At 34.1% G+C, this 24,088-nt stretch overlaps 2 protein-coding genes across 3 annotated transcripts in view; one reads left to right on the forward strand and one right to left on the reverse strand.

The window, feature by feature from the left end:
• Nucleotides 1–2,367, forward strand: LOC126975202 (testis-expressed protein 10 homolog). The gene is made up of 2 exons (XM_050822986.1): nt 1–489; nt 764–2,367. The coding sequence occupies exons 1-2, from the start codon at nt 124–126 to the stop codon at nt 2,339–2,341; spliced, it is 1,944 nt and encodes a 647-aa protein (XP_050678943.1). The 5' UTR covers nt 1–123; the 3' UTR covers nt 2,342–2,367.
• The window catches only part of LOC126975195 (uncharacterized), a 27,434-nt gene continuing 5,705 nt past the window's right edge, over nt 2,360–24,088 (reverse strand). Inside the window, exons 2-9 of one of the 2 annotated variants that reach the window (XM_050822964.1) lie at nt 17,837–17,909; nt 15,618–15,815; nt 14,255–14,368; nt 11,041–11,183; nt 9,471–9,587; nt 8,588–8,744; nt 5,933–7,171; nt 2,360–4,838 (exon numbers count right to left, since the gene is read on the reverse strand). In XM_050822964.1, coding sequence (XP_050678921.1) covers nt 5,969–7,171; nt 8,588–8,744; nt 9,471–9,587; nt 11,041–11,183; nt 14,255–14,368; nt 15,618–15,815; nt 17,837–17,909 — 2,005 coding nt within the window. In that variant the 3' untranslated portion in view covers nt 2,360–4,838; nt 5,933–5,968. Of the gene's footprint in view, nt 4,839–5,932; nt 7,172–8,587; nt 8,745–9,470; nt 9,588–11,040; nt 11,184–14,254; nt 14,369–15,617; nt 15,816–17,836; nt 18,324–24,088 lie in introns of those variants that run through there. The other variant, XM_050822963.1, reaches the window with a different exon arrangement.

Raw genomic sequence — 24,088 nt, forward strand, 5'->3', positions numbered from 1 at the left:
GTCAGTGAGTGAGGATTGAGGTTAAAGAAGTTGAAGAAGTGAATTTGGAAATAAAAAAGCATATTGCCTCTTGCGATCGCATTGGATTAACTTTTAAGTTTCAATTAAAGTACTTTTTATAAAATGCATAAGACCGGTGCTACAAGATATCAAAAATTTCTCAAAGCCGAGAAAGCAAAAACTAAACTGAAAGGAAAAAAGGACAAAGAATTACCTAAAGGTACGAATGTAACTAAGACAAATTTTAAAGTAAAAAAGATCGTGATAAAAGAGCAACTCAAAAAGCATGTACAATCAGAAACACTTTCTACTCGAAAACTAAATGTTAAGGAATTGCTTACCAGGCTAAGCCATTTTAATACAAATTCTCGCACTGATGCATTAGATGGTTTGAGGGAAATCATAAGTTCCGATGTTCAGATTCTAGAACAAAGTCTTGGACCAGTTATTCAAGGAGTTACTGCATTAATTTTAAACGTGGAGAAAGTGGTAAGTTATTCCAAACTTAAAAATAATTAGGTATAAATGTGATAAGTTTCTTGCAATGTATTTAGCTCCATCTCTGTGCACAGGTGAACATTTACTTATTTGACCAATATGGATAGCTTACTCTCAACCAGTATAGTCTAACAAGCTTGTCTGATATGACAGTTGAAATCTAAAGTAAAAGAAAACTATCACATCTGTAATTGTGAACTATTATCATAATTTGTCACTATTTAAATAAGTAAGTCACTTACAACAAAATTGAATATATTTTTAGGTCAGGCAAGCTGCTCTAAAAGTACTACATTTGGTCTTATCAAATGTTTCTTCAGAGAAGATAGAACCATTTTATGATGTAATGTCAACATATTTGAGAAGTGCAATGACACACATAGACAACAGAATACAAGAAGATTCACTTTTATTCCTTGATATATTACTGCTGTGTGCATCAGACAAAGCTGCAAGAGATTTTCATAAAATAATACCCAATTTTCTAGATATGATTTCTAAGTTAAAAACAGACAAGCCTGGAAGAACATTGACAGTAAATTTAAACTCACAAATAACAAGTGTAAAGTGGAGAGTTAAAGTGCTTAACCGGTTAAAAGATTTTTTAAATAAGTTTGCCAATTATAAAACATGTGATTCTAAAAATATTGGTGTTAAGGTAACCAAAAGATTTAATGCGAGCAATGGATCAAACTACTTTGCTTTGTTTAATTCAATCTATGTGTCTAATTGTTATATATCATGCTTCTCTGCAAAAAGTTCTGATGTTGTGATACACATTAATGAAGTGGAAAAGTTCGAGGAATATATAGAAATGTTGATGCCTTTGCTTATTGAAACATGGCTTGAAGCTTGTCCAAGCTTACAGGCAAATAAAAAAATGGAGACTGTTATATCAGAAGATGCAGGTCTGTTACTGAAGCACACTCTTGAAGTTATTTCAACAATCTGGCACCTTGTTCAATTTTATAACTGTAGAACACCAAGCTCAAAAATAGAAAACAAATTTTGCCAAAGGTACAGACAGTTATTTGAACAAAACATTTGCAGCTCATTCCCATATGTTACCAATGTAAGAAATAAGCAGATGTCAACTACAGATCCTAATTTTGAAGATGTATTGACTGATCCAAAACTGATCAAAGAAAATCTTACAATTTGTCACTTATACATAATGCTCAACCCTAATGTAAGTGTTAAGAATCATGGTAATGAAGTAAGTGCAGTACTAGACTATCTCAGTAAGAACTTTGATCCTAAATCAAGTGAATACATAAATAAACTTATATTAGATATACTGTATGAAACATTTCATAGTTGCGTCAATGGGTGGACTAAAACTGCATCTGTATTGGACCCAATATTCATAAAAATTTTAAATTCTTATATGAGACATGAGCTGCCTGATGAACTTCAACACAAAATATTTTCATTATTGTGTGAAATTTCCCTTAACGACAATTTAAATCACTTTCATTCAAATTACCTTTTTCAAGAATGGTTAAAGGATTTGCCTAATATTTTACTTGGTAAATCGGTTACAAAGCAAACAGTTGAGACCATTCACAAGTTGGCTACAACTAAAAATAAGACCTTTAACACTGTCTTCAAACCAAAGTTGTTCAATATTATTCAAAACTTACCTTCAATCACGATATCTGATTCTAATGAAGTTTCATCTGATTATGATAAATTATTGTCACTTCTTTACTGGATTAAAGTATGGGACACAGAATCATTAAATTTATTAGAAAAACAATTGTTAATGGACAATGTTTATAAGAGTGACCATGAAAAATATTTATATGATACTTTAAGATTGAGAAGTGGAGAAATATATTAGTAAAATAAAAATGTCATATGGGGAAATTCATTGTTTTATTTTTTGACAATGCACGGTATAAACAAATTATGATGTTGAAGTTATTTACTCTTTAGGAAAATAGCCTCAATATTATTTAAGATAATTATAATTTGATATCTTATATTTCAAAAGCATTAATATGGAGTGTATCTTCTAAGTGGAACTATTTATCTCTTATCTTGTTTCCTTTAGTAATATGTAACTAAAGAAATTTTCAACCTAAATAATAATAATTAATATACAGGAACATCATTCCTAAAATTATTGAGTACATGTACTTAAAAAGAAGGCAAGCTGTAATTAAAAAATAATCCATATTTGCAAGTATTTTTTTTAATGCAAACTTATGACCAAATAACTTAATTGTGGCATGATTATGCTAATGTCAACCACTTGCTGTCTGTGGCTATGTCATTGGTGTGTTACAGACAAAAGTATGTGTCAATAATCAATATTTAGGAACAGTTTCAAAATTTAAAACTATAAGTATAATTAAATATACAAAGGAGGATGGCCAGAATGCATATATTTGGGACCCACTGAAAGAAGTGGCATACATCATGGAAACTTATTAATAATTGTAGAACGTAACAAAACTAAGAAAAAAGCAAATTGTAAGTGTAAAAAAGTAAGAAAAAGATATACCTAAAAGAAAAATATAACTTAAAATAATTAATCAATATTATTATTTGTATTGTATGTCTATGCCAAATTACTGTCTGCTAAAAGATAATATAATATTTATGTGGAAGGTTGGCCAGCAGCTAATAATTGAGGATTTACAATTCACAATTTTTTCAAGCAGGTATCAAATCTTTTGAAGATACTTACCTACTGATTTAGTATCAACAAACAATAATAATCTTATTTTGAATTACTAATTTGAGTAGATATAGACAGTTTGATGGTGTCGGAAAATCCATATAAAAAAGACTTTCATGTCAAAAAAATTTCAAATGTCAATTGCGCAATATATTTTTTAATAAATTATAATAATTTATTTCTTTTGACTCCCACATCTTAGTGCCTCAATTTTTGTATAAACATCGCATAACCTTAAGTTTATAATTAATATAAAGTTATACTTGTATGATCCTTCCTTAATTTTTAAATTATGTGGGTCCATTCTCGCCATCCTCCTTTAGTTGGTTAGTAGATATCATAGGCAGGACTAGACCATCAATTGTCATAAAATATAAGACTAAGTTTACAAGGTTCTAAAAAATACCGACAAACTTATCATTGACTTGATATATCAGAAATAAAACATATTATTATATTTTGTGGTATTTTCACAGAGGCACACAAGTTACATTTTAAAATTGATGAAAAATTGGTTTTATTTGACACATATACATATAACAAATTTTTCATATTTTCAGTTCCAAACTGTTTGTAATAGAATTAAGCCTAATAAAATAAATTACAACTAATACATTTTTTAACTATTATAATAATATCTAAAACATTATAATAATTGTCATGGCCAAAACTTGGTATAATCCAAGAAATAAGGAAAACAGAAATCATGCTTTTAATGTCTATAAAGTAATATCATGTGGATACAGAAATAAACTAAATGAATTGACAAATTTTAATGTCCTATGTAAATATATTTAAAATTTGGCATTTTTTGGCTAAACCATAACTAACCAATTATTAGTAGAATTAAAAATTTCCAAGTTTTCTAATCAACATCTAATTGAGTTTAACAATTAATTTGAGATTTATTGAGAACTATTTCCTCATAAAAAATTAATACTGCATTGTATGCTTGTATATTGGTAACTTCATTTTTCTAAATATGTATAATATATTATATTGCACAAATTCCCAAGCGAATTCGCAATAATAAGCTTTTATTTTGTGCATTCTGTTGTGACGTGTAATGTAATACAATTATTGTATTTGTGTATACTGTATAACCAAAGAGATTAAAGTATAATGTATATGACATAGAGGACATAGTACAACATGATCAAATTGATTACCTACCAAATGAAATTCGTAAATAATATTATTAATTATTAGTGTGACATTCCACTGAGTGCACATAATATCTCGAAATCTTCTATGTTTAGTAATACTGTTAAACGACTAGACCTTATGAGTTTATTTTTATAAGTATATTTTTATGATTTCTAGTAATTTGAATAATATACTAGTACACTTTGTTAATATTTTAAGTAACAACCACTACTGTTCATTAACACTGAAACATTTGATAGCTAAAATAATTGTACCTAATTGTTTTAAATTATGTTGTACCTATAGAAAAAAATCTAAGTAATGAACCCTTGTGATCATAAATCTTATGATAAAATTTGTGAATGTCTACTCTACTTATACCTCTTTGATATACGTTATGTATACACGTAAAAAGCGTATGTAATTTCAGTGCTACTAATTATTACTGGGTTTTCCTTTTACTAGATTTTTTTGCGCGGGGTATTGTAGCAGAAGCCGACGGCACAGCCTGAAAACAAAAAATAAAAGTTACCAATCTAAGAAGCATAAGCAATAAAATAAAAACAACAGAACAGTTTTAGTAAAATAAATACCAAAAGAAAATATTGCAAGAAAACCAAAAACATGTTATTGTGTAACATCAATCAACATTGCAGACTACATAGGTATTTATATAATAATAAACAGAGTTGTGAATTAATGAATTAATATTGTAATATTACACTCTATGCATGCGTATTGAATGTTAAATTATTAATATAGGAACCTATTTTTAGGAACAAAGAAAATTAATTTATTACGGCAATTATAAATCCATTTTAGTCAAAGAGGTTGTGATTTCACTGTACTCATTACTAAGATTAGTGAAGTTAATTTTTTCGGCTCTGTGACAGGTGTAACCTCTGCAATAAAGTGCTTCACTACCTATCCCATACTTGTGCTTGTGTTGAATTGAAGAGACAGTGTGTGTAATAATACAAGTAATAGAACAGTAGCGTAACTAAGCTGTGTCCTTGAAATTTATACCTACGTCTGAGCGGAGCGCTAGGATTGGTACGCGGTACATACAAAAACACTGAAGAATTAGACGGCGCGTTGCAGCTAATTTAACTCGGATAGCGACCAGTCCCGGCAGCGTACGGCGTGGCACTCAATAATTTTGTCTTCCCAAGATTGCTTAGCGGCCGTGTAAATCGTGTGTACAATGTGTGCGTGCATCGATTCGGGCGCTCTAGTATAATTGTTGGAGTGTTCTATTACTGTATTGTGTCAAAACTGTTTTAATATAGTATTAAAATTTAATGTGTAACACGAGGAAAAGTACACTTACAACTGTAAACAGCGCCAAATTGGCGAAAACTTAATGGGATCCGTTTTTTGGTTAACAATAGGTTATTAAAATTATAGAAGTCGGAGAGTAATTTATAAATTCGGTCATAATGTTCATTTAAATTACTTTCGTAAAAGCAATCACCTACTTACACGTTGAAAACTAGCAACCATAAATACAAGACATACAAGAACATAGAAAATTAAAAACAAATACAAGACAAAGTTAAAAGTTAGCATCATGCATTTTTGAAATCAAAAACAATAACATACTGGTTTTTTGTGCTGATACTTTTTCGAAGGGATACTTTAAACATCTGTGCTTTTTGAAAAAGTTGGGACCTCTTCGACATCGCCATGTAAAGAAACAAATTTATACTCTGGATGACTCTCTAATTTGGCGTTTATAGCCTTCTGAAGTTCGACACTCTTAACTATAATGCTTTGCGGAGTTGGTACATTATCTTCATTGTTATTTTTAATAATGTTTTCTTGAGATATTACTATTTCCTGAGCTGTGAGAGAATTATCTTCACCCAATTGATCTATAATATTAGAACAGCTTTCAAAAGTATCACTTAATTTACCAGATGATCTTCTGCTGTCAGTGTTGGAATTTATGGATACATTTGATTTGGATTGTTCATTTGTCTTAGACCAAAACGCTAGTTTACTAGGAAAGTGAAGCAACATACCAAGACCCGAGTTACTTCCAGGTGATGGTAATCTTAGTGGGGATTTTGATTTAGATCTTCTTTGAGTTATTTCTGTATTTTGATTAAATTTATCAATAATATGGTCTTTCAAAGTATCATTTTTGTCAGCTAAATCAATGGTTATTCTATTTACTTGTATTTCCAAGGATGGCTTTAAGTCACTTTCAGGTAACTTAGGTGGAAGGGGAGCTTTATTTTTACCATATTTTCCTTTAGAAAACTTTTTGTTAGGTTTTGGAGTAGGTTCAGGTGTATCAAATGAAGCTTCATCATCACTCTCAGCTGAATATATGTCACTCAAAGATGTAACACTTTCAGTTTCAACGATTTGGTCTTTTATAGTGTTCTCTATTGGATGTTCATACTTCGTATTTCTATCTGAATCTAGGCTATTTAGATCTTCGTAAGTGCCTTTAAAAATTTGAATATCATCAGCTTTTTCATTGTTATCTATCAAATCAATGCATTTTTCGGTATTATCTATTTTACCTTCAACTTCTTTATATTTTGATGCTATTAGTGTATTATCTTCAATCTCAGTTAAATCTTTTTCAACAAGATCTCTTTGGGAGATTAGCTCTTGGTCCCTTTTTACTGAAGCAAAAGAGTGCTCTTCAGAGTTTGTAGGGAAATTACCTAAAACTTGAATAATTTTTACTTGATCTCCAACATATTGATATATAAACGGAGGCACAGTGTGGGAGAGATATAAGGGATCATTTAAGTTAACAAGAGGTGGCATAGTACTATCAAATGTATCGTCCTCATGAAGCTCCTCGATGATAACTTCATTATCCTTTAAATAAAAAGTGCTATGTCCAAATCAAATAATAAAACACCTAAAAATTAAATTCAAAAACTAATAAATGCAAAATTCAGACTTATATAGATTTTTCTCTGAATGATAAAATATGCTAATACAATTTATATAGCATGCTATAACATACAAAAATATTCATGTGATATCTAATTTATATGTAGGTATTTCGGAACTATTGTCATGCTGTTACACGTCCATTTTTATAGTTCTCATGTACACTCATAAGTCTAATGACTTAATGAGATTCTAGTATTATTTATTTAATGAGAAATTATAGCAAAAATAATTACGCATGGGAGTTTTGAAGTTTAACGAAAGAGGAAAAAGTTTTATAGCATATCAAGAAACTATAGTTTAGACACTGATAAACACTTAACATTCGTTTTGATGTCTTTTGGGCCGTCACGAATGTTCTGTTAGTCTTCAATTTTCGACCTTATAACCCATAGACACCACATTAGGAAAATAAATATTTTATAATTCAAAAGTAGCTAGTACGTAGCGATTGTTTGCGATTTGTTGTAATTATTACCAGAACATTTACGATACGTTGTGATCGTTGCCTGACCAAAAAGCTGGCCCCTTCGCGCATATCTCAGTTTTATTTCTATTAGGAGTCTAGTGGTTTAATGTCGGTGCCATCAATATACCATATGTCTTAGTTTTAAAGTATGTATTTCGGTCTGATTATTTGAATATTACATTAAATTCTACTTTAAATGTTAATTAATAGATTATATCCTTAAAAAATATATCAAATTAATGCGGCTTATTTTTCATAAATGCAGATTTTATAATATGTAAAAGCAAATTAAACTTTTAAGCCTAGAGCCAGCACCAATCATACTGTAATATAATTATGTTATATCTTACTACTTCATATTGTCACACATGAATCAAGGATCATATCTCAGACATCATAGGATAATCGGGTAGTCTACCTAATCTCATAACATAATTTTAACAACAAAAAATTCTTAATAAGATTACAAAATTGTCATTGAATTATATGAAATAGTGAATATATTTCGAACTTCATTTCGATCAAAATGAATATAAGATATTTTTATGTCCTTATACACTTAAATGATCATTTTAATACCAGTAAAACGGGGTGTACCAAACCTATACTTATTTTAAAGTTAGGTTATTGAGGGTACTTTAAACTTCAATGAAATCATAAATGTTATAAAATCTTATTAAGGAATTTCGTATGTATACAAATCAATCACCTTTAATGTGTACAACCAGTTTTACCGTATTTAACATACCTAATTCATCACTAAATCACAATATTTGTTTTTGCGAAATTATATGTTGTGTTAGCGCTGTATGTGACAGACAATTATATGATCCATTTATAAATGCTATATTCCGACAAAGTTACCAGACCTCTGCGGCGTGGGGTCGCTTGATGGTTGTGACCGTAGTGCGTGTAGTCCTCGCCCGAGAGCGACTAGAGGCGCCCACTGACGCGGTGCGAGTCAATGATGTAGAGTTATCTGCGCTGGAGTAGCCTGAACTGATGTCGTCTGTTGATTTTATGTGGCTGGAATACAAGTAATGTTTTATAAAATCTCGACAGATTTGACAGATAATAAGGCACAGTTTACATTTTGGACAACCAAACATACTTTATTGGGGTGTGTTGGGTGAGCTGTTTCAATTATTTAGGTTTGAACCTATTTCTTTTATGTTAACCTTGTTTCATACAAACCGAAGGTTTTCACAAGTATCTATGCCCTATCTATGTATTTTCGTGCAAGTATAAACCTGTTTATTATAATTTTAAAAGAATTATCAGCAAAGCGGGTCGTGAATCAAATTTATAGATGGTAGCTCTAATACTATTCTTTTTCTAGTTAAGAGATCGTAAATATGCAGTCAGTTTTACATTGTACTGGAAAATAACATAATTATTTCATACAGTTAAACTAATTGCGGCAGCCCGGCGGCGCGGGGCGAAGAAAAAGCTTTTTTACCGTGATAATTTTCTGACTTTATCTTTCATGAATGTGTTATTTAGTTATGTTTCAGTACCTTTCTTTAACGTAAAACCAAACTGCTGTAGCTGCCTTGGCCGGTGACGCTCCTTTGTGATGGTTTTGTAAATTAGTATGGCTGGCGGTGATCACTTAACATCAGGTGACCCGTATAATGCTCATATTTATAGTCCTCCTTTCCCAATACTATAGATGTGGTATTCAATATCAGTGTCTATTGTTGTGGTTATGTTTCGTGTAACTTAGAAACTTTTAGGTGGGCACTGATTTACCTGAAATCTGGTTCATCGGTTCGAGGCTTAGGTCCCCGAATATCAACATCTACCTCTGGGAAGTACATTGTCTGCCGGTTATTGGTCTCTGACGCACTGCGACGTGTTGCGTACGCACTGTAATCATTAATGTTTATATTACTAGATACAACCCATCCACACTTACATTACATTAAGATAAGTTCACGTGGTGTGACAACACGTCTTTTTTTTTATGGAATAGGAGGACAAACGAGGGTATGGGTCAACCTGGTGTTAAGTGATCACCGCCGCCCACATTCTCTTGCAACAACAGAGGAATCACAAGAGCGTTGCCAGCCTTTAAGGAAGGTGTACGCGGCGAAGGCGCTTTTTTTGAAGGTACCCATGTCGTATCGTCCCGGAAACACCGCACAAGGAAGCTCATTCCAAAGCTTTGTAGTACGTGGAAGAAAGCTCCTTGAAAACCGCACTGTGGAGGACCGCCACACATCCAGATGGTGGGGATGATATCCTGACTTGTGGCGTGTCGTGCGAAGGTGGAATTCGGCGGCAGGAATCAGGTTGAACAGCTCTTCGGAACACTCCCCGTGATAAATGCGGTAGAAGACATGGATCGAGCTGATACTGGTGTGCGCCAGACCAGAGATGACAGCAATACTCCATGTGTGGCCGGACCTGCGCTTTGTAGAGCGCTAGAATGTGGGCCGGCTTGAAGTATTGCCGTGCTCTATTGATGACGCCCAGCTTCTTCGAAGCCAATTTGGCTTTGCCCTCCAGATGGCTACGGAATTGGCAATCGCTCGAGATTCCGATACTAGGCGAGGCTTTAAGGGAAGTGTTGTCGAAGAGCGGTGATACGGCAAATGGGGATTTTGTTGTGGTAAACGCGCAAACTTGGGTCTTCTGGGGGTTGAATTGGGCAAGGTTCAATTTACCCCATCCCGCGACCTTCTCGAGAGAGGACTCGATAGAAGTCGTAACTCGTCTTAACATAAAAGCTTATGCTTATAGATGTGCACTTTGATTACAATCGTCTGTATGTATACTCGTAGCCTACTAGAGAGCGTAGAAAAAATTAAACTATTCCCACCGACACTATAAAATATGTATTCGATTAAATTCATTTCAACAGAAAACTATGTCCCAGTCTCATCACATCACTCACTAACAACGCCGTTTCCCTATGAGTCTCAAACTTTTATTCTACTATTCTGCCATACCCAGGTATGCCTCATTCTTAGTCATTCTGGCTGCATTTTATTCTTATATAAGAGGGGGCAAACGGACATGAGGCTTACGGGATGGGGAGTGGTGAGGCAAGCACCCATGGACATCCGCAACAACAGGTGTCAAAGATGCGTTGCCGGCCATTAAGGTGGTAGTATGCTCTATTCTTGAAGATCCCCAAGTCGTATCGGTTCAGGAAAACGGCAGCCAGTTCTTGCAGAACGCGCGTTTGTGGAATGCCAGACGTCAACGTGATCCGAGTGGTATGAAGTATTTTGATAAGCATTAACACTTACTTTTCTTTCAATTTCAATCTATCGTCAGCAAGTATATCTAAACTAAATAGAATATAACTGTAAACCTCTTAATGGCACGCCTGATAAGCCTGGGTTCTGCCAGCACGTCGTCCGCTTCATCTGAGCCGTGCTCGTCCCGCGGGTCGCACTCCGTCAGGTCCGACAGACTGTAGCTCTTGCGCAACTGTTGTACTAAACCTCCACCGCCCTGTAAATATTCCATTACACAACACATCATTTAACAACTATTGAGCACCAACGCACAAAAAGTGTAAGTGTCTCTATAGCAGACCAACTAAATACACCCCAAAATCAGGAATAACCTGAAACTGGTTGCCATATTATCTAAGGTTGAACTGGTATATAAAAGGTTGCCAGAAAAGTAAAAATAATAATTCAAACAATTACATTGGGTTACATGTACCTTATCACGTTTTATATATAATAAACGTCTTACTTTAGACGATATTAAAACATTGATTTTTAGTGTAATTCATTGTTCTTTCATCATTAAGTTCATTCAACAATCTCCTTTTGAATTTCACTAACAAACATTTTGGAGGATTTTGAAGGTAGTTTGCGAAGGATACTTAAATTTGCCCAAGTTTATATTATTGCATAATTAAGTGCATGACCTCAATCGAGCAATATCTTTGTCTCAGTGTAACGTAATGGAGATCGCGGTATTTCAAAACTAGGCTTTTAATCTGTAAAATCATTTGAATATTTAGGAGAGACTAGAACCTAGATCTATGTGACTACAAAGTAGTGGTTGTTTCAATAAAATTAAGCAAGTAATTTTGAAGTTGACAATGAGGTTTCGGTTTTGATTCCGGGGTTTGAAAAGTAATATTGGAGTTTTTGTGTAAAGAAATTGTCAGTAGTAGCAGTCTGATTTGTGCTAGGCTGGGCTCACCCCATTACGTGGAACATAAAAGATAGCAGGTAAAATGTGGGTGTGATACATTCTACCTAGTGCTTACCACTTTCGTGATATCATATATAGGGATTACTTCATGGAGTGCAGTTTAGTCCAACTTAAGAGATATGATTATTTTTTTTTCGATTTGGGTGGGACCCATAATTATTTTTATTTACTATATTTGTTTTGTATGGACATATTTTCTATGAGAGAATTTACTGACGCACGGTTTGACAGTTCTGCTGTGAAACAATTTCATTATAACAACAGGGAGCATATTTTATGAAATAATTATTGATATTATGAAATATTATTGACAAATTCATAAAAAAACAGTATTTTTGTTTATGTAGTACAGAAAAAAACGTCTCTGGGGTCAGCTAGTAAGTCTATAAAAATAAAGTTAAATTATGTCAAACTTTGACGTGTGTTTAAGTAATCAGTTGATTTTATTAATAAATTTGATTTCTTCTTAAATAGTATGCATCCCTGCCTCATTGCCTACATTCGCAACGGTAACGACAGACTTCTCTTTATTCTGCTATTTGCAACTCTCACTCTCTGTATTCTTGAAATTTTACGAAATACCTGATTGTTGAATTGGACATTTCCTAAAATTTTCATTCACAGTCGCTCTTAAAATATGTGTGCTTAGTTGATTTGCTCATTACATTTGAAACAAGACTAATAAAAAATAACAAGTCCATGGGCTGTTGCCTCACCACTTCCCATCTCTCTCTTGCCCGTTTGCCTCCTATTATAATATATATAAAAATTAACTCGCACATAAACTATATACCTACGTGATACGTCTAGAAATTCTATTTCCTCTATTAGGTTGTTCTACAATCGCGGCTTATGTTCCGTCTTGTTCTTTGATTAGTCTAAGATTTAATATTTAAGATTTTGAAATAAATAAAAAACATTGTTATCAAGCAGCAACTTATTCCGGTGGTTAAAAAAGTACTTATGTAAAACTAAGTAAATAAAATATACTCACAGTTTTGCGTGTACACGAGGTTCGTGTTGCAAAGCGCATGCATTCTGTTACCTAAGTGATGAATCACTACAGCATTGAGAAATAATAAATATTTTTATTACTATCGTTTATTTAAAGGATATAAAACAAAATACACTAATTCAGTCATACGTTACAGCTAAGAACACATTTACATCATGCGAATTTACACTAAGATAACACTGCGTTATATTTTAATTACTTTCAACGACAGTGTTGCTAGAAATTATTTATTTTTAATATATGAGTAAACTTAATCATGGTAAAATAATACACTGAAAATCATAAAACAGTTCGAAACAGAAAAAAGAGATAGAAAAAAATAAAAACAGAAGAGACAAGAATTCATAAGTTCGCGTCTTTTAACTAATTCATAATTATTATGAGAATCATTATTGAGATCATTGCAATCATTCGACGACTACTTCATTGCTTTCTTTGGAAGTGGCTGTCTGACTCCTAGTTCTGCGGCCACGCGACCGACTCCTGGCTTTTTTATCTTTGGTGACGTTGCGTTTCCTAACAACATTGCCGCGGCTTCTAGCGGACGAACTCTCGGGCTCATAATCCGGATCATTAGAGTCCCCAGCCCCACTGACTGCTTCATCATTGTTCTCGCAATCAAGCTCGACAATTTCAACAATGCCCGGTTGATCGCCCGTATGCTGAAATTCCAGATTCTCGTAATTCTCTTGGTAGCCGTCGGTTCTATCTTCTATGGCGCGTCTGCCAGCTTCTGGGTTCGGTAGATTCAAGTTCTAGACGTTAAAAGGATGGGAAAGTGCGGACGGGTGGGAGAAAATTAAAAAAGCGTGTTAATAAAATAAAAAAATAAATGAAATTAACCTAAGCGATGCGATTTTAAGTGATGATTCTAGGTGTGGACATGCGTAGTGACGAAAGCGCGTGAATAGTGAGAATGAGCTCTTATATGAACTGAAAGACTACAATTTAACATTATAATTATTGTGCTTATATAGTGCAAAAACCAATATGTTAGAAAAAATAAGCTGTTTGATAACGTTTATCCATTGGGTGTTTGTAAATAATTGAAAAATATTGTTTGATCATCGGCGTGAAATGCAAAACAAAAACATAACAATTGTTCAATAAACAATCGTAACTATACATGCCACACACTGCTATTTTATCGTGAACAAAAAGTTAATTTATCAAGTTAAATCAAAGTTACACCATATCCTCGTGATTATCTTAAATAAAATTACGTGAATTGCAAATCGAACGCTCAAAGAACAGCTAATCCGTCTATTTGAGTAACGTATTAAAACAAAGCATGCAAATAAGACATTTTATGATGTGCAAAAAAAATATGGCTTACCTTAATGGCTGTTTGCATAATAACGGTGGTAGCATAGTTGACGCCTTTGGTGCCCAGATTAAGCACAGTGTGGTAGCCCTGATCTTTGGCTTTGGCTATGTATTCATCGATCTCCTGGAATATTAATAAAATTATTTTATTACATTTTCATATTTTATAGGTAGGTTTGGTAAATGTTAAAAACTGAAGTAAAGATTTATGCAGCATTTAAATGGCTTTCCAAATAATACCAGACCTTGGGAATCGATCGAACGCCCTAAAGATATTTTAAAGAATTAATTTAATAGTAATGCAATAAAAAAGAGGCCCGCTGAGTTTTTCTTTTGGAAAAGGGCGACAAAGGAGCGTACGGGTCACCTGGTGTTAACTGATCACCGCCGCCCCCACACCAGACGAATCACAGGAGCGTTGCCGACCTTTTGGGAAGGTATACTCGCTTTTTTTGAAGGTACCCATTTCGTATCATACTGGAAATCGCACTGTGGAGGGACTTTACACATCCAGATGTTGGGGATATCCTAATTTGTGTGTCCATGTTTTGCTGAGGTGGAATTCGGCGGCAGGAATCAGGTGAAACAGCTCTTCGGAACGCTACCCGTGATAAATACGGCAGAAGACACACAATGAGTACCTGAATTGCGCCGTTATTCAACTTTATTTATCTTTTCAAATGTGTGATAGTGATTGGTGATAATGACATTAATAAGTGCAATTAACAATCTTTATTTTGAATAAAAATTATTTGAATTTGATAAAATAAAGTACATTGAATGTAAGATGACTAGCATTTCAATTGTGCAATAAGGCTTCACGAACAACGCATTGCTATCTCGATGCCCCTGGTAAATCAACTACATATTATACAAATTAGAAAGATCAGCATCACAGGCTCTAATGCTGATACCAGCCTGTGATGATTAGAGCCTGTGATGCTGAAAATAAGACGAAGAGTATACACTCTTCGTCTTATTTTGTTACAATATTTTTTTCCGGGGGATTAAAATATATTATCATGACCCGTTTACGAAGAGCCACAGAACAACTCTTTAAGTTGGTAATGGGAGGCACCATTCAAGAAGAAACACTGGCTTCAATGTATTTATAATACACTGTTTTTATTGTCAGCCGTCAAGGGCCAATCATGGGATTCGTTTGATGATAGGTTACTACCGTCTAATTCACAGTACACGCAGTTACTCCAATTTATGAACAACCGAGACTTTATTTCAACTTCGAACCCCGGGGAGATTTACAAAAAGACAATCCGCACTATGAGATTTCTATACTTGTGATAAACTATGAACAACTTTAGGATTTAAACTTTTGCCCTGGAACCGGACAACATAAAACAATTTCAACTGACCTGCTCTCGTCTGCATAACGCGGGATGCACGAACTTCCTGTACAGGATCGAGGAACCCTTGGTTGCGGGCGAGAGCAGCCACAGCACCAGCACGATCTTGACCTCGTAGTAGAACGGGAACCACGACAGGAACATGTCCGTGAACGTCTCTGTACACGTGAACAGCGCGAACACAATCCAGTACATCATCCATTTTACCTGCAACAGTTCACGAAGCGATACTTCATATAACCCGTCCGACGAAGTAGGAATACTTTATTACGATATGTGATGGCTGCCCTGTATAGTCGTAATAACTGATAACCCAAGTCATAACAACACTATCGACGCATCTTTGTTTAAGGGCTATATTTCACCGGACACCACGGTGGCGCAACAAATCGCCCCGTCGTGGTGTCCGTATGCTACCAAACTAGACACCACACCAGAATCACGACGCGTCCTAGCTGGTGGCGCCACCAAACAGGTTGCGCAATCAAACAGACACCAGGTGAGTAAATCCCTATAGAGCTGTATATATTTTGTTGGTAGAGCCGACTTGTTGCGCCACTGTGGTTTCCCGGTGAAATATAACTCTAAGTATATATATATAGCATTAATTACTAATATGACCTGATGGTGTTAGGTGATTACCCTCATACATTCTACTGTCAATGATTTGCGGCGGATTCAGTTTTTTTTCATGCATAAAAGAATAAAAACCACTGCTCATGACACTCTCTTGAAACACCATAAAAACAGGAGAGTTGCCGGCCTAATAGTTGTAAAGTCGCATCGACTTTATAACCCATCCACCCAATAAATAGGTCGACACTAGACACGTATACACGTCAACCATCATATGGGTGGAGATATATTCAGAGGTAACTTACTCTTAAGCCAGATTCGATGTGGAATAAATTTTAAAACAAACAAAAACGGTCTTGTTTCATAATTCGGCGAATCAATATCTCCTGAAGATGCCACGTGTAGATGAAAAACAAAGCTTAGCGGAATTACCACTCAAGAAAAACTTATAGCATATGGACAGACAAAAACAGTTGAATTCTGGGGATGTCTCATACCTATGTCTTTTTGTGTAATAATAAACAAAACGGTCTTACATTCATCCAAATGGTAAGCTTATACATTGTGTTTGAAGAATATTAATGCCAGTAACCAGTAAAGTACTAAAACCCGTTTCCTGACCTAACATTTCCAATGGCCTACATCGGCTGCTGTTAACCACGATGACTAACCAACTGACTACGTCAATATAAGTTATGGAGGGTATCTATTGTTTACAGAAGCAAGGCTTATTATGAGCATTGTCATAAAATGTTCTTTACATCAGGCTGTCAGTGGTTGCCTAGCAACGCTTTGTTATTAAACATTCCACATCGAATTTTGCTTAAATACATTTAGACAGTATTGGCAATTAGAGTAAAAAAAAGGTTTGACACACTTCACACAACAACAAAGGCGTAACAAATGAACGAGTGCTCAATTAAAATAATCTTTTTTGAGGTCGAGGGATAACCTGACTCCACTTTGGGCCGGACCGATATATTCTAAATAATTAAATGATCTTGAAAAAGTCATCTTTCCTTTGGCCTTGAACTAATAAATGTAAGTTCTGATACTGCAGTAGTTGATCTAGATACCCCTTAACCCTGTGTCTCACTATTTAGTCTACGTGCCAGTTGGAAATCTTTGGAACAGAAGCAGCCAATTTAAGAAGACCAAGGATATAGTGGAGTGACTACTACTTCACCTAAGGAGTGTCAGGACCTAAAGTCAAACCACGGCTATGTACAAATAACAAATACAAAACAAGGCATTATTATTGCTACAGAGGACACGGCAACTGAAGCGTTTCGAGCGGCCCGCGCCACTAACAAGGCCAATGCTACAGTTTTGTGTAAACGTTTAGTTGCGCTAAATTTATTAATAATTGCCTCATTTGTAATTATGTACTTTGAATTGAGACACGTCCTGAACATAATTACTTCATCAATGGACTACAAACCTCAGTAGGGCAATGGATTGTAAGCAATGATAGTTCTTTACACCATTAGTTTGTAAATCTCTATAGTATTATAATTTCAAGATTCGTCACCTATGTTCTATACTCCATGTACATAGTTCTTGAATTAAATATTCTATATGTGGTATTAAAACGCAAGAGCATGCTTTCATGCGTCTATATTTAATTTAACTAATAAAAGTAAAACACTCACGTATTCCTTCAAATTCTTCGTGCGTACTGCTTTATATGATGCGTATGCAGGGTAGAGTGTTCCAAAAACCAATCTGCAAAGCGGATAGATCACGAGATAAGACAACATCCTGGGTGCAACGAGACCAGCGACGACCGACAACACGCCGACGTTGGCGATTGTAACGCTAGGGATGCATTCGTTGGCCGCTGCTGCCAAATTGACGAGGAATCTACTCAGCACTTGTCTTTTCGAGTATTCGAAGCACAAGTCATGGTACTCGTCCGGTTCGTATTTGTGCACTTTTCTCTGTACCGGTGGCGAGGTACGTCCGTGTTTGGTCTCGAGCCTGGCGACAATGTGACGAACGCCAAACACGCCTAGACTGAGCGTCGGTCGACCAGCATTATCGTCACGGTAACGAGCGCTTGCCTCCATGGATACGTTTTGTCATATTTTATACACAAACTCCGAATGCGTTACAAATCATTTCGTACATGTGCACTACCTAAATAATTTATTTAGACTGGTAGATGAAAATCATAATGAGAATTGCGTGCTTACAAATTAATTAGGTCATGCTGTACATACTACACATATCGATAAAAAATCTAACAAAGACTGAAGAACTTTGCAATTTTTATATGTAATACAAAGTACCTACGTAGTAATTACGAATGGCACATGACTAACTAATTGTGGGCGAGAGAAGGATGTTTTCTTATAATGCAACCCCGATTTGCCAACACATTTTAAAAGTCAACTGTAATACGCGATTCGGAGTAACAGAAGATTTAATTAGCGTGCTTTTAATTGTCTTATCCGGTCAATTAGCTATTCTAGCATCGTACTTATCCCGCTACACAGTCACACGACTCAACCAGGCTGATTCACATTAACCTAAGCATATATTGATTTTGTTGCGATTGTAAAATTGTTTGTTATCCAAACCCAAACAAAAAAAATAATTTGTTTTGTTTTAATTAAGACTGCCATGCTTTTACTGTCGCTGGTCGGAGACTATAACTTTAAGTTTCTCATTATAAAGGTATAAGACATTGCTAACTAAAGCATCGCGAGTTGTCATATCGATCTGGTGTTTTCTCTACTATACACAAGATATTATAGTTTCCTTTATATCTAAAACAGTTAATGAAAAATTGTTGTTGTTGTATATTCTAATAATAAATACGTAAGTACTGAGTATCGCTGTAAGCCAGCATTTAGACAATAGCAAAATGAGCCACGACCGGTCAGGTGACGTTTAAAGTGTCTTCAATTTAAATCAGATCGTGCACACTTGCGATACACGTGCATATTTTAATATTATGAAGTTGGGCAGGCCAATAATCAATTGTGATGCGTTTCTTTTCTTTTATATGATGTGGGTTGAATTAAGGAATGCGGCGTCTCCGAATATCATCACGCACAATAACAAGACTCACTTGGCCACAGACGGAAGAAACAGGTGTTGATTGTTATGTTGATATGTGTGGTCGTAGATATTAGTGGATCGTATAATAGGTCGTTGGCATAGAAGTGTGTACCTACATTGCGGAAACCATACAATATCCATGTGTTTGTTGCATATTACTTTCTAAATTACTACGCACCTTAGTCATCTTATAATTTTAAATCTAATAGTCTTTATTTTGATATCTTATCAAATTCTGCAGTCAATAATGACCCTTGTAGCTTGTTATCGTCTATTGATACAACGTATAAGGTAGTTGACATATTACAATATTGCACAGCTGCATTATTCATTAATCATTCAGCCAATCAAACAAAAGACAAACGTTTAGTTGTATACATCAGCTGCTCGATCAAATATACATAAATTCAAGGTAAGACACGAGATGCTATAATTATAGGCATTAGGTTAGGTTCACGCATAGCACATGCTCTTAGTCTGTGTTAATTCCGTACAGATTAAAATATAGTCTATGACAGTATTGTCAAGTGGTACCCAAAAACTGGGTACATTTTTGTAAGTCACACAGGAGTATCATGTCGAACCTCGTATAGATCAGACGTAACGTACATAATAATTCAGAATCAGTCCGCAACCGCCAGTCAATCGTTTATCAACAATGTGAATGTTTCTTATAACCCCATTATACAAAGATATTTCAGAACAATAAAATTTATTAATTTGTGGACCCACTGAAATTTAAACCAAAGATTATCGAACACCAGACAATTCAAAAAAATCGGCATTAGGTACAAATACATACATCGGACAGTATAATAAAGAGAGCGTAGTCAAAAAGATGTAGTGGCAGTTACTGTAAAATGTTGAGTACAAATGAATGAACCAAATGTTGATCGAAGAGTTGGGAAATGTCAGAGATGTAGTGGAGAGGAAGCAGGTCGAGAGCACCAAAAATAAAAGAACTCTGATGCGAATAAAATAAGTCAGGGAAGTATGTCAAGACCTGGCAAATGTAAGTACGTAATTTTTGCATACGTACCTACCTAAACTGGTGTGATTACTATATGATAATGATAATTGGACAGAATCGAGCCTCCTCCATATAGTATATAAAAAAACGTTACTAATCAAAATAACAATTTGGGTTTACTTTATATTAAAATAAAACTTTGACATTAGAGTTTTCCGAGTGATTTTTTTTCAACAGTTGGTCTGACTAGCAATTGTTTAAAGATTCGCCTTTAAAAGTTTGATACCTTGAAAATTACAGTAATTTTTGGACAAGAGTTCCTGGGTGGGAATTACGCAAAGACAAAAACAGGTCGCAATATCAATGCTGTGTTTGGATAGGATACGGCCAATGAGCGCACCGTGTGTTTTGGTTTATACCGATTCCGTATAAGAAACTTCAACTTGAAGAATGAACCCCGAGGAAAACCAGCCACTGAGGTAAATAATGGTGTATTGAATGCGATGGTAGAAGTCGATATGCATCAAACTAAGGAAACAGTTTAGTTCGCCTCTTCTATAAAAACTATCGACAAAAAGCGAAAGGCTAATTTCCTGGTTAATATGCGATCAACTAAGTACATAAGTAATTAAATAGATGCGGCGCCATTCGTAGATAATTTTAATTCATTAGTGAGTCGGGGTGAACAGATATAATTTTACCATTCGACATTTAGGCATTTGAGACATGAAATGATGATGCATAGGAAACTAAACTAAATTTTACTCAACGGCACGGCCGACTAACTTTTAAAATCGGTCAATAAAAATAAAAATGGAAACTTCAGATTAACAATAACTAGAGCAACGATATTAAAGTACAGTCACGACCTGAATTCACTGTTCCCTACTGAGAACTCATTTATTTCTTGGTAATATAGTCATGGTAACAACCATAACATTATAAGAAACAGAAATTCTTTTACACAAAGTATTATTAAACACATATTTAGAACATAGTATATTTACACGTTTTATAAGAATTTAGTTTGATAAATTAAACATAGAAAATATCAAAGAATACCTACTTAAATTATTCTCATTGAGTGCAAGGAGTCAGATCCAATTTATTAATTATCATCTCTTTAGCGAGGAGGGAAATCCATTTAATTCTATGAAAATTGAAGAAAAAGTCGAAGGATGAAACAGTGTCTGTATTCAGGTCGCGAATGTCTATTTTGATACATCCGTCTTGCTCTAATTGTTAAACTGCAGTTAGTAGGTACTGCAACGTAGATATTTTATTAGCTTCAATATAAGTTAAAATGTTGGAAGGGATAGATATTTTCAATTATTAGGTACTAATAAAATACAAGAAAACAATAATACGGATAACCAAAGATTGTGTGTCAATAAACTACCAGTACAAAAATACACCTATTCATGTAACGCACAGCAATTAGGTCAACAACCTCTTTTCCGGTTACATGCATCCAAAACGAACCAACAGTATTAGTAGTGCATTCTTTATGCGTTCAGCGTCTTATATTACGTTACACAGGATTCGTTATTGAAGTAAGTCTGGTTGATCGAAAGTTTAATAACTATTTTGAATATTTCTACAAACTACCAATTATGCTGAAGTCATAGCGGTATTAGCTGTTCTTTACTTATCTATTTTAGTTTTTTTAACCACATTTTCCCCAAAAAGAGGTTCAATTCGTTTGTCTTTTGTTAAACTAGTTAGTCAGAACTCCGACACTTGCTAATTGAATTGGATTTTATCTCAATTAAAAGATTTTTTTAAACATTAAATTTATCATTCTATAAGGTTTATTGTTTTATTAATCTTTGTTCTTTTTATTTACCTACTACAGAAACCCTCATTACAGGTATCACTTGTTTGCATTTTTATATTGACTTAATACGAGGCTTCCGAATAACGAGGACTTTCTGGGACATATTTATGTATTTAAAATGACAACTTTTTTTAAAGAATACACTAGATAGTATAAGTTAGAGGTATGCAATGAAATGAAAAAAATTTAAACAATTGGTACTTATTTGCGAATCAAAACAAAGAAGTATATAATTATATACTATTTTTATATGGGAAAACTGGTTCAAAAACATAAGGAGGACATAACGGAAATTTAATGAACGCAAACCACACAACCATAAAGCACATAACCACTTAAAATAAAGTACAACTAAATATGTCTTTATAAAAAATAAATAATGATACTGATAGCATTGCAACTAAATTAATTAAACTGTAAAAAATTTGTCTTATTTAGCTTAAAATAATTTGTACAAAATTTCTTTGTTGCGTTTAGTGCTTCATCAAAGCCGAAACAAAGACTTATAGAAAACGGGGCGGAAGGATGTACTTGGCTCTGTAAGCCGATTAAGTAAATATACTTAGCCCTTAAAATTTAATTATAATGTAAAAGAAAGTACAAATTTAGAAACACAATGAATACGTTTCCTTGCAAGATACAGAACAAAGAACTAGTGAGACGAAAAAATTACTGAAACTTAACAACCAACATCAAAAAAGTTATAAGTAACTCATTTAGGACAGTAATAGTTTAAATTCATTCAAAGTTGCTGAAGTAAAATTACTTTTCAATGCATCTGTGAACAATTCTATAAATAAATCATATAATAACACATTATAAAGAGAACATGACTCTAAGCAATATTCCTCAGTCAAAGACGACTCATACGTCCTATAAGTTAGCAATACTAAGATATAGGATTAATCTTTCTTCGTACGATTCGATAGAATGAGGTTATAGAAAATCGTAGTAAATTAAAACAGTAGCGAATAAAAAAACTTGTTAAAATATTTCAGGTGTAAGAAAACAAAATTCTAAATATACGAATTAATATATGATAGTCTATGGTTGATCCCAATTTTCGCCGATGACGACATAATTCTTTAAAAACAAGAACCAGTTCCATTTAACTGGGTAAAGGCAGACTCGAGGTTATTACTTATACCTAAAAAGGCAAGACAAGTGTTCTCCTTAAGATAATAACTCTGAGTCAAGGTGTTCGACCTCCAGACAATGATTGAACGCATTCGGAGAGGCCACAAGTAACAAATACGACGGATTGACAATAAATGATTCACATTACAGTTAGGTGTCAATACACTTCACTTTCGTTTCGCGGCACACCCTACGATCACCACACACCAAAGATTGTACTGCAACTCCGGCGAACGCCCAGAGGCAGTCCGCAACCAAAATAGCTACCGGCAGTGCACTGGGGCACTCCGATGACGAATTCCAAGCGAACTGTTCTACAAATGTTCCTTTGTTTGGAATGACATAGTTAAATAATTGCTGAATAAATGTTAACCGTTAATTTTGGAAGTTAAAAATATTTAGGTAGTACAGAAATGTCTTAATATGAGTTTTCGTCACTAACATGCATTCTGCTTAAATGTATAGCGCATTTGGAATGATTATAGTTAAAATCAAGAAGTGGAGAAACGAATAATATATCGAATTTCGAAACAAATTGAAAAATAGATGGAAACAACATTACTAAATTATAATAATCAGAAATAATATTAATAAAAGTTTTTACAAACTATATGCAAAAAGCACGACACTTTCCCCGACCTTAATATGTTTTGATTAATAAATAAACAAATGTCAAAGTTACTCGGAATGTCGAAAGACTGAAAAACAAGTCTACGGTTAACATTCATGAACACAAAATGTACTTACCTACTGTTACTTTAGCCTATTTAACAAGTGCTTAATGGCAATTATTTTAAAGTCTCGTATAAATATAAACCACGTGTCATTCTATCCCAAATAGCATGTAGATGTGCTTTAAAAAAAATAAAGTTCCGCTAGAAAATCCCATCAAAC

The sequence above is a fragment of the Leptidea sinapis genome, chromosome 35, assembly GCF_905404315.1.
Source record: "Leptidea sinapis chromosome 35, ilLepSina1.1, whole genome shotgun sequence".
In the NCBI taxonomy this organism is placed as follows: domain Eukaryota; kingdom Metazoa; phylum Arthropoda; class Insecta; order Lepidoptera; family Pieridae; genus Leptidea; species Leptidea sinapis.